The sequence below is a fragment of the Octopus sinensis genome, linkage group LG5, assembly GCF_006345805.1.
Source record: "Octopus sinensis linkage group LG5, ASM634580v1, whole genome shotgun sequence".
In the NCBI taxonomy this organism is placed as follows: domain Eukaryota; kingdom Metazoa; phylum Mollusca; class Cephalopoda; order Octopoda; family Octopodidae; genus Octopus; species Octopus sinensis.
The window spans coordinates 27,042,933-27,058,936 of NC_043001.1; the positions used below are offsets into that span (position 1 = coordinate 27,042,933).

The 16,004-nt window shown below is 35.5% G+C and overlaps 1 protein-coding gene across 3 annotated transcripts in view; it reads right to left on the minus strand.

Moving 5' to 3' along the window:
* LOC115211766 (atrial natriuretic peptide-converting enzyme-like) overlaps positions 1 to 16,004 on the minus strand; it is a 112,232-nt gene that overhangs the window by 66,938 nt on the left and 29,290 nt on the right. For all 3 annotated transcript variants that reach the window (XM_036503263.1, XM_036503264.1, XM_036503265.1), the window contains exons 9-13: positions 12,435 to 12,618; positions 8,565 to 8,625; positions 7,909 to 7,979; positions 5,621 to 5,739; positions 1,095 to 1,278 (exon numbers count right to left, since the gene is read on the minus strand). In XM_036503263.1, coding sequence (XP_036359156.1) covers positions 1,095 to 1,278; positions 5,621 to 5,739; positions 7,909 to 7,979; positions 8,565 to 8,625; positions 12,435 to 12,618 — 619 coding nt within the window. The remainder of the gene's footprint in view (positions 1 to 1,094; positions 1,279 to 5,620; positions 5,740 to 7,908; positions 7,980 to 8,564; positions 8,626 to 12,434; positions 12,619 to 16,004) is intronic.

A 16,004-nucleotide genomic window follows, 5' to 3' on the forward strand; every position in this document is an offset into this window, starting at 1 on the left:
ATCATCATCATTATCCAGTATCATCATTGTTATATTGCTCTAATTTAATTCTAATATTTCCATGTTCTGGCTAAGTATTGAACTAAGTTTAACGACTTTATTTTGTGTGTTCCCCTCGTGTCCTTTTAAATTCAACTTTTGACTGCCTTCTAATTTGCATACTGGTTTGTTTCGTAAGTGGCATGATATTTTTTGTACGTGGATCTTTAGGTTTTGCTTTTTTTTTTAATCAGCATGTATTTCTTGAGTATATATTGCGTTGTATTTGCTCACATATTGACTCCCATTATTACCTTGAATTTGAGTAATGTAATCCAAGTTAATAATTCTGTATTAAAACATAATCTTCATCACAACCACCACCAACACCACCACACCACCACCACCACCACAACCACCACCACCAACACCACCAACACCACCACCATCACCACCACCACCACCACCACCATCATCATCATTATCATCATTTAACGTCTGTCTTCCGTGTTAGCATGGGTTGCACAGTTTGACAGGAGCTGGCCACCCAGGGAGCTGCACCAGGCTCCACTTGTCTGTTTCAGCATAGTTTCTATGGTTGGATGTCCTGTCTAATGCCAACCACTTTACAGAGTGACCTGGGTGTTTTATATGTAGAACCAGCATGGTTGCTGTCATTTGGTACTGGCATGGGTGCTTTTTATGTGGCACCAGGAGTCATAGAGAAATGTCTTAATTTAGTAAGTCTGATGTCCAGAAAGTAAGAAATTATGTGCACAAAATGCAACATAAAGTGATAGAAAGAAACCAGAAAACAATAATATCTGTTTTTGAAGCAGTTTAGCAGTAAGAAACTTCATCTAAATCCAAATTTAATTTCAAAGAATTTATAATCTTCTGTAGCTGATTTTAAATCAAGTCCCACATGTAAAATCTGTCCTTTATTTTAGCTCATTAATTTTACAGTCAAATTAAGTTTTGCAGGAAATATTTACACTACAAACTGATTTATATTTCACCTTATAATGATCTGTTACTGTTGAAGTTTTCATTTAAACACTAATAATTGCCTGATTTTCTTCATTTGGTGTTTAAATTGTTTTTAAAATACTTACGAGTAGTTGATGCCACTGTTGTAGGGAATGTAGTCACAGTTGATTCCACTGTTGTGCTTTCTGTAACATTTTTACATTGATCAATTTTACAGTATCCAAACTTATTTTGGAAAGCTGGTGCTACCCAACACCATGGACGCTTATCATCATCAGGGTTTCGACAAAAATTGTGGTCTCCGATACCCTAGAGGAAGTAGGAATGAAATTTAAAGTTACAAATGTTTATATTTTCATTTATATGTTGCTTGAGATATGTGTTAGATATATTTTGGCAATAATAATAATAATAATAATAATAATAATAATAATAATAATAATGATAATGCCGATACACACAGATAGAGAAATTAAGGCCAACAGACCAGATATAATTGTCAGAGATCATGAAGAAAAAAAATGCTTTCTAATTGATGTATCAATACCGGCAGATGACAACGTGTCTCTAAAAGAAATGGAGAAACTTTCAAAATACAAAGACCTGAAAATAGAGGTAACCAGAATGCGGAATCTAAAAACAGAAACAATTCCTATCATAGTAGGTGCATTAGGCATGATAAAAAAATATTCAGACAAATATATAACAAAAACACCAGGACTTACAAACACATATAACATACAGAAAATTGCACTACTAGGCACTGCACACATCCTACGCAGAACACTTTCCATACAATAACCATCAGAGCATCACAACAAATCACAGCACATACCTAAGGCACACAGAGCTGTGCTCGGTAGTGAAGTGAAAGCACGCTATAAAAATAAAACTACTGAATAATAATAATAATAATAATAATAATAATAATAATAATAATAATAATAATAATAAAAATAATAATAACAACAACAACAATAACAAAAATAACAACAACAATAACAATAATAATAATGAATGCTCTGATGCAGTACCAGTAGTGGCTCTCATGGGTTCTGATCTTAACTGCTTGGAAGTGTTATCATGTACATGCAAGATCATGCATTGTTTATCTTGATATAAGATCACCATGTTGCACACATATGGTTGTGATGCATTTGCCTGGTTTACCCTTATCTGATGGGTAGTCATGATAGGTATACTAGGCTTCGTATATTTTAACCCAGTTTCACTTTGATGGCATGCACTACTCTCTCAACAATAATGGCTTTTGATTTTAACTGATTGGAAGTGTTATCATGTACATTGTTTTGTCTTGGTATTAAAATGGGCCACAGCACATATTCTGCTCACTACCACAGATTTGCTTGTCAGTTGTTTGACCTTAACCAGTTGAGCATGTCCCTTAGAGGCTGATGATATGTGCATATTTGATCATGAGCAGAAGTAGTTGGGGAGCAGAAAAGCCAAATGTTGAGGGTAATTCTTTGGGGTTTGAATAATTCACCTCTGGAAACATGGGTATTGCATTCATCATCCTTAAACAAATCTTATTCAGAGAAATTTTGAGCAGAATGGGCTACTTGACACGATGAAAATTCTGAACCCCACCTGCAAAGTCATGGTGGTGATGCATGTGACTGGTGTCTCCTTACAGACAAGTAGTGATGATGGGTATATTGGGCTTTGTATATTGGTACCCCAGTGTCACTTTGATGGCATGTCCTGCTCTCTCACTCAACAACAACAAGAACAACAACAACAACAATGACGACGACGACGATAACAACAACAACAATAATAATAATAATAATAATAATTCTTTCTCTTATAGGTACAAGGCCTGAAATTTTAGTTTCAAGGATGTGGGTACGAGTCAATTCCAGCGATTTCAGTGCTTAAATGGTATTTATTTCATCAAGCCCATAAGGTTAAAATAAAAAAGACAAAGTTGACCTCCCAGTATTTAAACTCAGAACTTAGATTGTCAGAAAAAACATCACTAAACACTTTGCACAATGTGCTACTGATTCTGCCAGTCCATTATTTGAACTTCAGAGAGATTCCTAGTAATAAAAAAAAATATCCCTACTTAAATGACTGTTGTCAACAAGTATCTTATTCTTGGTTATGTAAATTGACACTGAACTATGATCAGTTATTTTTACACACTGGCAGAAAACTGCCCACTGGATGGTTTATTTATTTTTTTTTTGCTGGTCACAAAATCATGTTTATACATTTAATTCTCAATTCGTATAGTTTTTCTGATATGTCAGATTTAATTTCTCTTCATATCTGATATTTATGTAACAACACTCTCTCATTCAATAAATAAATTTAGAATAATAGCAAGGACTCAAAGATAGTGTCAGAATTTATGAAGAAATCTGGTAATATGCTGACATAACTTAGCTACATAAATATCCTTGGTTCACCATATATATGCATATCAGATTTTACAACTTTGCCTGACAGTGAACTAGAAGCACTCCAAGTATGTACTGTGAAAGTTCATAATGCAGAACTTACTGTAGATTTGAACACTTGTAATGCTCTGCATTATTTTTCTGTCAATATACATATTTGCATATATCAGTATTAATAACCTTCATAAACACACAATTTCAGATGTACAGAGATAGGAAATTGTATTTTTCTTTTTATTCCTGTAAATCATATGACAAAGTGAACAATAATCTCAGCAAAGGGGTCAATTGTTAAAATATATAACATTTCATTTTACAGTCCTAAGTGTAAAGAGAGAGAGAAATGACAAAGGGGGAACACTATCTCATGGTTTTAAAAAAATGATACCTCGCAGTAAATTAAAATTATGTTTCTGTAGTTGAAACAAAAACCACATTTTGATAAAAATATGTTAAATTTAGAATTTTAAAGAATTTTCTCGCTGGTGTAAACTTTCATAATTACACTAATTACACTAATCATGTGATGTCAAGGTAAGGTGATTGTGGCACCCCTGCCTCATATATGATAGGCTTTTTTCAGTTTCTGTTAGCCAAATCCATTCACAAGTCTTTAGGTGGCCAAGGATATAATAGAAGACACTTGACCAAAAGTACCACACTGTGGAATTGAACCTGGAAACATTGGTTGGAAGCAAATTTCCTGCCACACATTCATGCCTGGATATTATACATATCCATCCAGCCCAATGCAAGCATGGTAAAAAGTGGATGTTAAAAGTAAACAAAGAATTATATATGATATATTTTATATATGTATAATTAAATTACAATATCATCATCATCATCATCACCATCATAATCATTTGTTATTTGGTTTTCAATTGATGATGAATAAGTAGAACCTGTAAGAATTACATTAAATTATCAAAATCAGAATGGTAGTGCTAAGAAAGAATTCTATCATATCTGTATCTCTCTGCTGAGGCTAATGCATTATTATCTTAGACATGGACGATATGGAAAGGATATGCTATTAAAAATTTACATTACTAGAAAATTCTAGAACTATTTTTACTGCATAGAAACTATTGGTTATGGTGCTACATAAAAAAGCATTGGTGATGGTACCATGTAAAAAGCACCATGTAAAAAGTACACTCTATAAAATGGTTGATGTTAGGAAGGACATTCAGCAGTAGAAACCAATCCAAAACAGAGAATGGAACCTGATGCAGCCCCTGGCCTTGCCAACTCCTATGAACGTATGCCAGCATGGAAAATGAATGTTAGATGACAATGATGATGATGAAAATCTAGAAAACAATTCATAACCTTGGCATAGAAACCAGAAGTACTTATAAAAAAAAAAACGAATATAAAAGCCACTATGGACCTTACGAAGTAAGAATTCAGAATTTAATATAGACAAATTTTGTTAAATTCAGAAAAAGGGAGCATTATTTAGCTTAGCTAGAAAAAAGTGAATATTTAATATTTAGAGAAGAGTCTTCATTGAAAAGTGGATCCAATCAAACTAATGGATTTTCTCTTTCATCATAGCAACCTAAAATACTTATGTATTCTTTTTGATTGCACTGAGCTGAAAGGCTGTGATCTGCCAGAATCATTAGCACTCTGGACAAAATGCTCAGCAATATTTCTTCCAGATTTGTGTTCTGAGTTCAAATTCTTCAAAGGTCAACTTTGCCTTCTTGGTGGTTGATAAGATAAATACCAGTTGGGCACTAGCGTCGATGTAATTGACTTACCTGTTCTCACTAAAATTTGTGGCTTTTGCTAAAGTTTTTAAACACTTTTACTGTTCTGAATCTGGAGGGCATGAATCACCTGTAAGCTCATCACATTTTGATGAGTACCTGTAATTTTTGTTTGATTGGATTGAGCAAAATATATAAAATTCTGCTACTGATTCAGTTTAATTAAAAATCTCAGATAACTAATGTCACTAACTAATAGTGCTTGGTCATTGCTAACAGTTTTACCTGATGCTATAGAAAACGATAAGAATGTTTATCAATAAACTAGTTATTACCTTTGTTTATCGTATTCCTCTCAATAATTAATTTATGGCTATTCGAGGTGGATTATCTAAATGGTTGTTATTTATATCAGTTTTTTTTTTATTGTCAGTATCAATTATCTAACTATGTATTCAAACCATTGTCAAGATAAGCAATTAAAATTCAAAGTAAACTTACTACATTGGGAGAGTTTATTGTGTTATATTTAGGATTCTCTGTCCATTTAAGGCAAGGTGTTCCTCCGTCTGTTTCTGATACAGACCCTCTGTAGGACACACCATTTCCACTGTAACAATCTGAAAGCATTAATGAATCACATGAAGAACATGTGAGGCCCAATATTTGAAGGTCATGATTCACGTGGTGAAGCATGATGAGGTGGTGAAGCATAACCTACGAACATTGGGCCTCACAGAGGCAATGACAGGAGACTGAGACCTTTGGAAATATGCAGTGATTGAGAAGACCCAGCAACTAAAGTGAGATTGCAGCATTGGCTGATGTCAGTGTTGCATGTCTGGTCCATTTAAGAGTACCCTTGATGCGTCAGGCGATATGATATGCTTGGGAAGACCTGTTGCATCAAATAAAACCAAGATCGTAGCTGTGGCCAGTGCCCCATGTCTGGCTTCTTTGCTGGTGGCACATAAAAAGCATGATATGAACATGGCCAATGCCAGTACCCCCTGACTGGCTTGTGTACTGATGGCACATAAAAAGCACTATGCAAACATGATCAATGCCAGAGCCACCTGACTGGCTCCAGTGCAGGTGGCATGTAAAAAGCACTATCCAAATGTGATCGATGCCAAGCCTGCCTGACTGGCTCCTGTGCTGGTGTCATGTAAAAAGCACCCACTACACTCTTGGAGTGATTGGTGTTAGGAAGAGCATCCAGCTGTAGAAACATTGCCAAATCAGAATGGAGCATGGTGCAGCCACTGGCTCTCCAGATCTCAGTCAAACCGTCTAACTCATGCCAGCATTGAAAACGGACGTTAAACGATAATGATGATGATGATGAGTAAAAGATCATAAATTTGAAATAGGAACACAATTGATTAAATCAACTCCACTACATGACTGGTACCTATTCAACCCTGGTAGGATAAAAGGCAAAGATAATCTGAATTAATCTGAATTTAGAATGTAAAGGGAAGAAACTGAATATTGATTTCAAATTTCTGGCACAAGGCCAGCAATTTTGGGGATGGAATAAGTCAATTACATCAACCCCAGTATTCAACTGGTACTTATTTTTATTGCCACTGGAAGGATCAAAGGTAAAGTTAACCTTGGCAGAGTTTGAACTCAGTATATAAAGATGGATGAAATACCTATTTCTTTACTACCCACAGAGAGGACAAACAAGGACAGACAAATGGATTGTCAATTATATCGACCCCAGTGCGTAACTGGTACTTATTTAATCGACCCCAGTGCGTAACTGGTACTTATTTAATTGACCCCGAAAGGATGAAAGGCAAAGTCGACCTCGGCGGAATTTGAACTCCGAACGTAGCGGCTGACAAAATACTGCTAGGCATTTCTGCCAGCTCGCCACTAAACATTTTGCCTGGCATTCTAATGATTCTGCCTGTTTGTCACCTAAAAAGCTAGAACTAAATATGGAAAACAGTATTTTATTTGGCATATTACTAATTCTGTAATTCAAATAATGATTTCTTTCTTTGTCAAAAGGTTACATGTTTGATGGGTGATAACAGTTGTTTATATCAACAGCAGTATTTGACTGATATTTATTTTATCAACCAGGATGAAATGCAATCAATGCATTTAAGCTAACTATATCTGGCCCAAATATTCTACCTATTTTATGGTCAAACTGACTAGATTCAGCCTCTTATACCTGCGCTTTGATGTCCTTCCTAAAATAAATAATCATGTCATCGAAATCTTGAATATATGACATAATGAAGGATTAATTCAAAACAAAGTGAATAAATAAGCATTACATTTGACTGGGTAATCTGAATGGTAGAGGATTAACATATTCAGAAAACTAAAAATTTGGGAGAAGGAAAAAATGCTTTATTATCTGTGGATTGTCGACTTTCTGTCTTGTCTGACACTCTGTCATTTCTAGTGTCCCTCCTAACAATATTTGATAAGTTCCTTCCTAAACCACCATTACTTACACCTATTGTCATTTTGTTATGATGTTTACCAAACATAAGGCAGCAAGATGGCAGAATCATTAGCATGCTGGGCAAAATGTTTAGCAGCATTTCATCCAGCTTTACATCCTGAGTTCAAATTATGCTGGGGTTGACTTTGTCTTTCATTTTTTCAGGGTTGATAAAATTACCAGTTGAACACTTGAGTTGATGCAAGCGACTTATCTTCTCCTTCGAAATTGCTGGCCGTGTGCCAAAATTTGAAACCAAACATCTAATGACACCATCTCAATTTTATTTACGATATATTGTCACCAGTATACTTACGACAGTTCTCTTCATCATCACCTCTGATGCAGTCCCTTTCTCCATCACATCTCCAAGCGAGTGAAATACACCTATTATGATAAAAATATGCAGTTTTAGTACTGACATTAATGCATACATTTGTTTTGACTGAGCAATCCTGGAGCCAAAAAATATACCACACTTATTTTATTTTTGACCAGAAATTATTTCATGGTAGTTAAATATTTTATTTCACTGTCAGCAATATGATAAAAATGAATAAATTAGCCATTCAAAAAAAAAAAATGTCGTTGTTGTTTAATCACTAATGAGTCTTGATCAAACAGACCTCTGTTCAAAATAATTCTAGTCATAACCATACTATTTTATTTTCAGGTATAGTGAGTCTATAATCACGTTTTCCAGAATGTCCTTCCTTGTGTAAGATGTTATAGTATGAATTGAAGGAAATTTGGCTGCTATTTCTTGTAAGGAATGGCTAGGCAGAGGCTTATCTGTTGACTCAAAAGGTAACGCTTATTAACCAAAGTTGTATTCTAGATATTTCTTTTTAAAATTAAAATAACATGACATAGCTTAGTATTTTGAGTAAAAAGTAGAATTTAAAAAATTGATTTTGGAAATTTTCAATATTTCTTAAGTATTGTTATAAAAAAAGGTAAAAAAAATCTTACGTATTTGATCCTTTACATAGCATTTGGACAGGAGAACATGTTGGTTTAGGTTTAGTTGTAGCTGTAAAATAAAATTCACTTCATATCTTGTATTTGACATTTATTAAATAAGCATGTAAGTTTTCTGTTTATTCCATTTTCAGGAGAGATTTATCATTCTAGTGGTGCATAGAAAATAAGAGAACTTCACCGTCGTCATCGTCGTCATCATCGTCCTCCTCCTCCTCCTCATCATCATCACCACCACCACCAGCACTACCACAACCAGCACCAGCACCAGCACCATCACCAGCACCAGCACCACCACCATTTTTTCGAAAAAAAATTTTATCCTACATTAGTTGTAAATTTAATAGTGTTCACTTCCAGATTCTCTCACTCTGTGAAAGTTTCTAGTTCGAATCACACGTGTCTCGAGATGTGCCGAAGATTTTCTATTTTGGTCTGCTCAGGACTTAGTGCTTACTTTTTCCATGGGTATGAGTAAGTATTTCATTTGTCTTATGTATTTATCGCTGAAGAGGGAAAAATTCTTATGAATTAACCCCGAAATTGGGACCAATACGGTAATAACGGAATTTTTTAGAAATTTCTATCGGCTTGTTTCGAGACACATAAATTATAATTGTTATTGACAATTTTGTCTTTTTTCGGCATATTTGGCATTAGAATTTTTCTTTCGCCCTTATTTTATAAGTTATATATATATATATATATATAGATATATATATATATATTTATTGATAAAAATGGTAAGACAGCAAAAGAAAGAAAGAGACCTCGATATCATGTAAATAGAGGAGTTTTTCTGTAAATGTAATAGGTGACAATTATTCAGTAGCCATGATAAAACTCTGAGTTTCAGATGCCAAGGTGGAAATCCACGCCGCCATCTCTTCAGTTATCTGGCCATTGGCATCCAAAACTTGGAGTTTTATCATGGCTACCGAATAATTGTTACCTATTACATTTACATATATATATATATATATATATATATATATATATATATATATATGCAGTTAAGTATATGTCCTTGCATAAAGTGCTTAGCTTTGCATGGCTGAGTGAGCTAGGATCCTCAAACACTCCTTGAAACTAGGATTACTGAACTCACTGCAAGAAATTTACAGCCTTCGCAACCATTTAAAATGCTACCTGCAGCGAACATGGGATTGTCCATTCCTCAATAAGATCCAGAAAGGTCCTCATGAGCTAAAAACAACCTAAGGGCAAAATTCCCTGTTCCCCCTTTTTTGACCCATATGGACTGGTTGGTCTAAGGGTGTTAACCTATCCTTGCTGACCTGTAATTTTTACTGTTTGTTTCCTTAATAATCAACTGATCATAACAGGTTCCTACCTCCCAGAGTTGTCCATGGGGCTAAGCCCTTTATGGATGTGAAACCACTGGTAACTCTATGACTGGACATATATTTAACTGCATATAAAAGACATTACTGCACTATACTTTACAGTGTCATCTTTCTTGGATATACTTTACAGTGTCATCTTTCTTGGATATACTTTACAGTGTCATCTTTCTTGGATATACTTTACAGTGTCATCTTTCTTGGATATACTTTACAGTGTCATCTTTCTTGGATATACTTTACAGTGTCATCTTTCTTGGATATATTTCATTTGTCTTATGTATTTATCACTGATTATATATATATATATTTTTTTTTTTGTCAAGTGATGAACAGCTTTGCATAAACCATGGTTCGCTTTGTTTTCTTACTTTATTATCATCTTATAATCATCTCATAATAATGACTTTTATAACTCTTATTACTACCTCAGTCAATCTAAATGTATATATTTGTCGTTACCCATCATAAATAGCCTTTTTTTATTTGCAATGTGCATTTTCGTTGATTTTTCATATTTTACCCTTACATTTCCACATGTATTTTATATTTTCTTTTTGTAACATATTTCTACTATATATATATATATATATATATATATATATATATATATTTATCCAAATCAAAGTCAGAATCAAATTCGATGACTGGCATCTGTGCTAGCGGGGTGCAAAGATCACCATACAAGTGTGATCGCTGACAGAGCGGCTAACTGGCTTCCGTGCTAGTGGCACATAAAAGGGCACCATTCGAGTGTGATTGTTAACAGTGTCATTTTACTGGCACTTGAGCCCCGTGCTAGTAGGGTGCCGAGGGCACCATCCGAGTGTGATCGTTGCCAGAGCAACTAACTGGCTTCTGTGCCGGTGGCACGTAAAAGGCACCATTCGAGCGTGGTTGTTACCAGCATCACCTCACTGGCACCTGTGCTGGTGGCATATGTAAAAAGATTCAAGCAAGGTCGTTGCCAGTACCGCCTGACTGGCCCCCATGCCGGTGGCATGTAAAAGCACCCACTACACTCTCGGAGTGGTTGGCGTTAGGAAGGGCATCCATCTGTAGAAACTCTGCCAGATCAAGATTGAAGCCTGGTGTAGTCATCTGGTTCACCAGCCCTCAGTTAAATCATCCTATGCATGCTAGCATGGAAAGTGGATGTTAAATGATGATGCTGATGATGATATATACATACACATGCTCACACACAGAGACACAAACACACACACATACACACACATGTATATATATATGAGGTGTAATCAAACAGTTTCCGAACTAGTTCTGTAATGCTCCAGCAGATGGCAGCACAAGATTGCATGCACAGTGAGAGCTACCAGGGACCTTTATGATGTAGTGTGCCAAGTGACACCATAGTGTTTACTTTGCAAGTGGTGAAATTTGTGTTTTGTGATCACATGTATACTGTAGTCTGTGAATTTGTCATGGACAGGAACAAAGAGCCAACGTGAAATTTTGCATTAAACTTAGGAAGTCTGTTATAGAGACATTGAGCACACTTTGGCAAGCTTACAGTGATGAAGCAATGGGTCGTAAGCAAGTTTTCAGCTGGCATGGTCACTTCAAAAGTAGAAGAATCTCCCTGTAAAACGATGAGTGATTTGGAAGAGCTGCCACAAGCATCACCGACCGGAAATGTGGTATTGTGCATCGGGAAGGCGGTGAGCTGGCAGAAATGTTAGCATGCCGGGCGAAATGCGTAGCCTTATTTCATCTACCATTATGTTCTGATGCCATATTCCTGGTTCGACAACTGCAGGAGAAATACCTAGCTAAAGATAAACCACTCTACTTAACTTTTGTGGACTTGACAGGGTCCCCTGATACCTTATCTGGTGGGCAATGCGGAAACTGGAGATTGACGAATAGGTGATAAGGGCTGTACAGGCCCTATACAGAGAGGCTGTTAGTAAGGTTAGTATTGTGAAGAATTCTGGGTAGAAGTAGGGGGTCCACCAAGTTTCAGCCCTTAGTCCCCTTCTATTCATCATAGTCCTCCAGGCAATAACAAAGGTCGACTTTGCCTTTCATCCTTTCAGGGTCAATAAATTAAGTATCAGTTACGCACTGGGGACGATATAATCGACTTAATCCGTTTGTCTGTCCTTGTTTGTCCTCTCTGTTTTTAGCCCCTTGTGGGTAGTAAAGAAATAGGTATTGTGCATCGGGAATTTGTCCCCACAAACCAGACCATGAATCAAAAGTTCTACTGCAATATTTTGAAGTGTTTGAAGGAAGACATTCAGTAAAAGCAAAAGGATCTGTAACTGATTTTAAATTAAGGCTCACATGGAAAATATCTTCATTATTTTAGCTCATTAATTTTACAGTCAAATTAAGTTTTGCAGGAAATATCTATACTACATACTGATTTATATTTCCCCTTATAATGATCTGTTACTGTTGAAGTTTTCATTAAAGCACTAATAATTGTCTTATTGCCTTCATTTGGTGTTTAAATTGTTTTTAAAATACTTACGAGTAGTTGATGCCACTGTTGTTGGGTATGTAGTCACAGTTGATTCCACTGTTGTGCTTTCTGTAACATTTTTACATTGATCAATTTTACAGTATCCAAACTGATTTTGGAAAGCTGGTGCTACCCAACACCATGGACGCTCATCATCATCAGGGTTTCGACAAAAATTGTGGTCTCCGAGACCCTAGAGGAAGTAGGAATGAAATTTAAAGTTACAAATGTTTATATTTTCATTTATATGTTGCTTGAGATATGTGTCAGATACATTTTGGCAATAATAATAATAATAATAATAATAATAATAATAATAATAATAATAATAATAATAATTATAATAATAATAATCTTGGTATAAAAGATGGGTTGCAGCAAATATTCTGCTCAATACCACAGATTTGCTTGACAGTTGTTTGACCTTAACCAGTTGAGTATGTCCCTTAGTGGTTGATGATATGTGCATCTCTGGTGATGAGCAGAAGTAGTGGGGGAGCATCATAGCCATGTGTAGAGAAGGATTCTTTGAGGTTTGAATAATTCACCTCTGGAAACATGGGTGTTTCGTTCAACATCCTTAAACAACCCTTATTCAGGGACTTTTTGAGTGGGATGGGTTACTCGACCAGAAGAAAATTCTAACTGGGCCCCATCTGCAAGGTCATGCACTGTTTATCTTGATATAAGATCACCATGTCATGCACATATGTTTATGATGCATGTGCCTAGTATACGCTTATCAGGCAGGTAGTCATGATAGGTGTACTAGGCTTTGTATATTTGTACCCCAGTGTTACTTTGATGGCCCAATGTTACTTTGAAATGATAATAATAATGATGATGAGGATGATGATGGGGATAATAATAAGGATGATGATGATGATAATAATAATAATAATAATAATAATAATAATAATAATAATAATAATAATAATAATAATTATAATAATAATAATCTTGGTATAAAAGATGGGTTGCAGCAAATATTCTGCTCAATACCACAGATTTGCTTGACAGTTGTTTGACCTTAACCAGTTGAGTATGTCCCTTAGTGGTTGATGATATGTGCATCTCTGGTGATGAGCAGAAGTAGTGGGGGAGCATCATAGCCATGTGTAGAGAAGGATTCTTTGAGGTTTGAATAATTCACCTCTGGAAACATGGGTGTTTCGTTCAACATCCTTAAACAACCCTTATTCAGGGACTTTTTGAGTGGGATGGGTTACTCGACCAGAAGAAAATTCTAACTGGGCCCCATCTGCAAGGTCATGCACTGTTTATCTTGATATAAGATCACCATGTCATGCACATATGTTTATGATGCATGTGCCTAGTATACGCTTATCAGGCAGGTAGTCATGATAGGTGTACTAGGCTTTGTATATTTGTACCCCAGTGTTACTTTGATGGCCCAATGTTACTTTGAAATGATAATAATAATGATGATGAGGATGATGATGGGGATAATAATAAGGATGATGATGATGATAATAATAATAATAATAATAATAATAATAATAATAATAATAATCATAATAATAATAATAATAAACTGTGACTGAGGGAGAAAATGTGTTGATTCTATGGGACTTTCCCGTACAGACCGACAGGACTATAAAAGCTAATAAACTGGATATTATTATAAAAGATCAGACAAAAAGGATGTGTTTATTAATTGACATGAGTATTCCCTGTGATCACAATATAGCGATGAAAGAATTTGACAAGATTAGTAAATATAAAAACCTGCTAATAGAAATTGAAAAAATGTGGCATCTCAAGGTGACTACAGTACCAGTGATTGTAGGATCTCTAGGAATGATAAAAAAAGGTACTGAAACCTATTTGAAAATGATTCCAGGTTTACCATCCCTACAGGAGGTGCAAAAAATCGTATTAACTAGAACGGCTAATGTACTGAGAAGAGCACTATCACTGAAAATAACATCCATCCATGAATTTATTTATTTATTAATTTTTAAATACATATTTTATCTGTGAATTTGCGCATGTAATCTGGGAATGCATACAATGCCCTTCTCTGCCCTAGGTGTATGGAAAACACCCGGCGAGAAACAGAAGAAAATTTGAAGAAAGAAGGAAAAACATAATAATAATAATAATAATAATAATAATAATAATGATGATGATGATGATGATGATGATAATAATAATAATAATCATTCTTTCTACTATATTATACATATCCATTCAGCCCCATGCAAGCATGGAAAAAAATGGATGTTAAAAAGCAAAGAATTATATATGACAGGTTGTGAAGACCCGTTGAGGCAAGTGAGGATCAGAATGGAAATCGATCAATGGAAATTGCAGATGTGTTACCAGTGCCGGTGGCATGTAAGAGAACCTTCCGTTTCGCGACCGTTGCCAGCACCGCCCCGTTTCGTGTCCGTTGCCAGCCTCGCCTGGCCCTTGTGCCAGTGGCACATAAAAAGCACCATCCGTTCGTGGCCGTTTGCCAGCTCTGTCTGGCACCTGTGCGGGTGGCACGTAAAAAGCACCCACTACACTCACGGAGTGGTTGGCGTTAGGAAGGGCATCCAGCCGTAGAAACACTGCCAGATTTGACTGGGCCTGATGAAGCCTTCTGGCTTCACAGACCCCAGTAGAACCGTCCAACCCATGCTAGCATGGAAAACGGACGCTAAACGACGATGATGATGATGATGAGGTTATATATATTTATACACAGGTTGATATATCATCATCATCATCATCATCATTATCATTTTTATCATCATCATCATTTATTATTTGGTAATCTATTGTAAGAATTACAATAGATTATCAAAATCAGAATGGTAGTGCTAAGAAAGAATTCTATCATATCTGTATTTCTCTGCTGAGGATAATGCATTATTATCTTAGACATGGACGATATGGAAAGGATATGCTATTAAAAATTTACATTACTAGAAAATTCTAGAACTATTTTTACTGCATAGAAACTATTGGTTATGGTGCTACATAAAAAAGCATTGGTGATGGTACCATGTAAAAAGCACCATGTAAAAAGTACACTCTATAAAATGGTTGATGTTAGGAAGGACATCCAGTAGTAGAAACCAATCCAAACAGAGAATGGAACCTGATGCAGCCCCTGGCCTTGCCAACTCCTATGAACGTATGCCAGCATGGAAAATGAATGTTAGATGACAATGATGATGATGAAAATCTAGAAAACAATTCATAACCTTGGCATAGGAACCAGAAGTACTTATAAAAAGAAAAAAAAATTACAAAAGCCCCTATGGAACTACAAAGTAAGAATTCAGAATTTAATATAGACAAATTTTGTTAAATTCAGAAAAAGGAAGTATTATTTAGCTTAGATAGAAAAGGGAATATTTAATATTTAGAGAAGAGTCTTCATTGAAAAGTGGATCCAATCAAACTAATGGATATTCTCTTTCATCATAGCAACCTAAAATACTTATGTATTCTTTTTAATTGCACTGAGCTGAAAGGCTGTGATCTGCCAGAATCATTAGCACTCTGGACCAAATGCTCAGCAATATTTCTTCCAGATTTGTGTTCTGAGTTCAAATTCTTCAA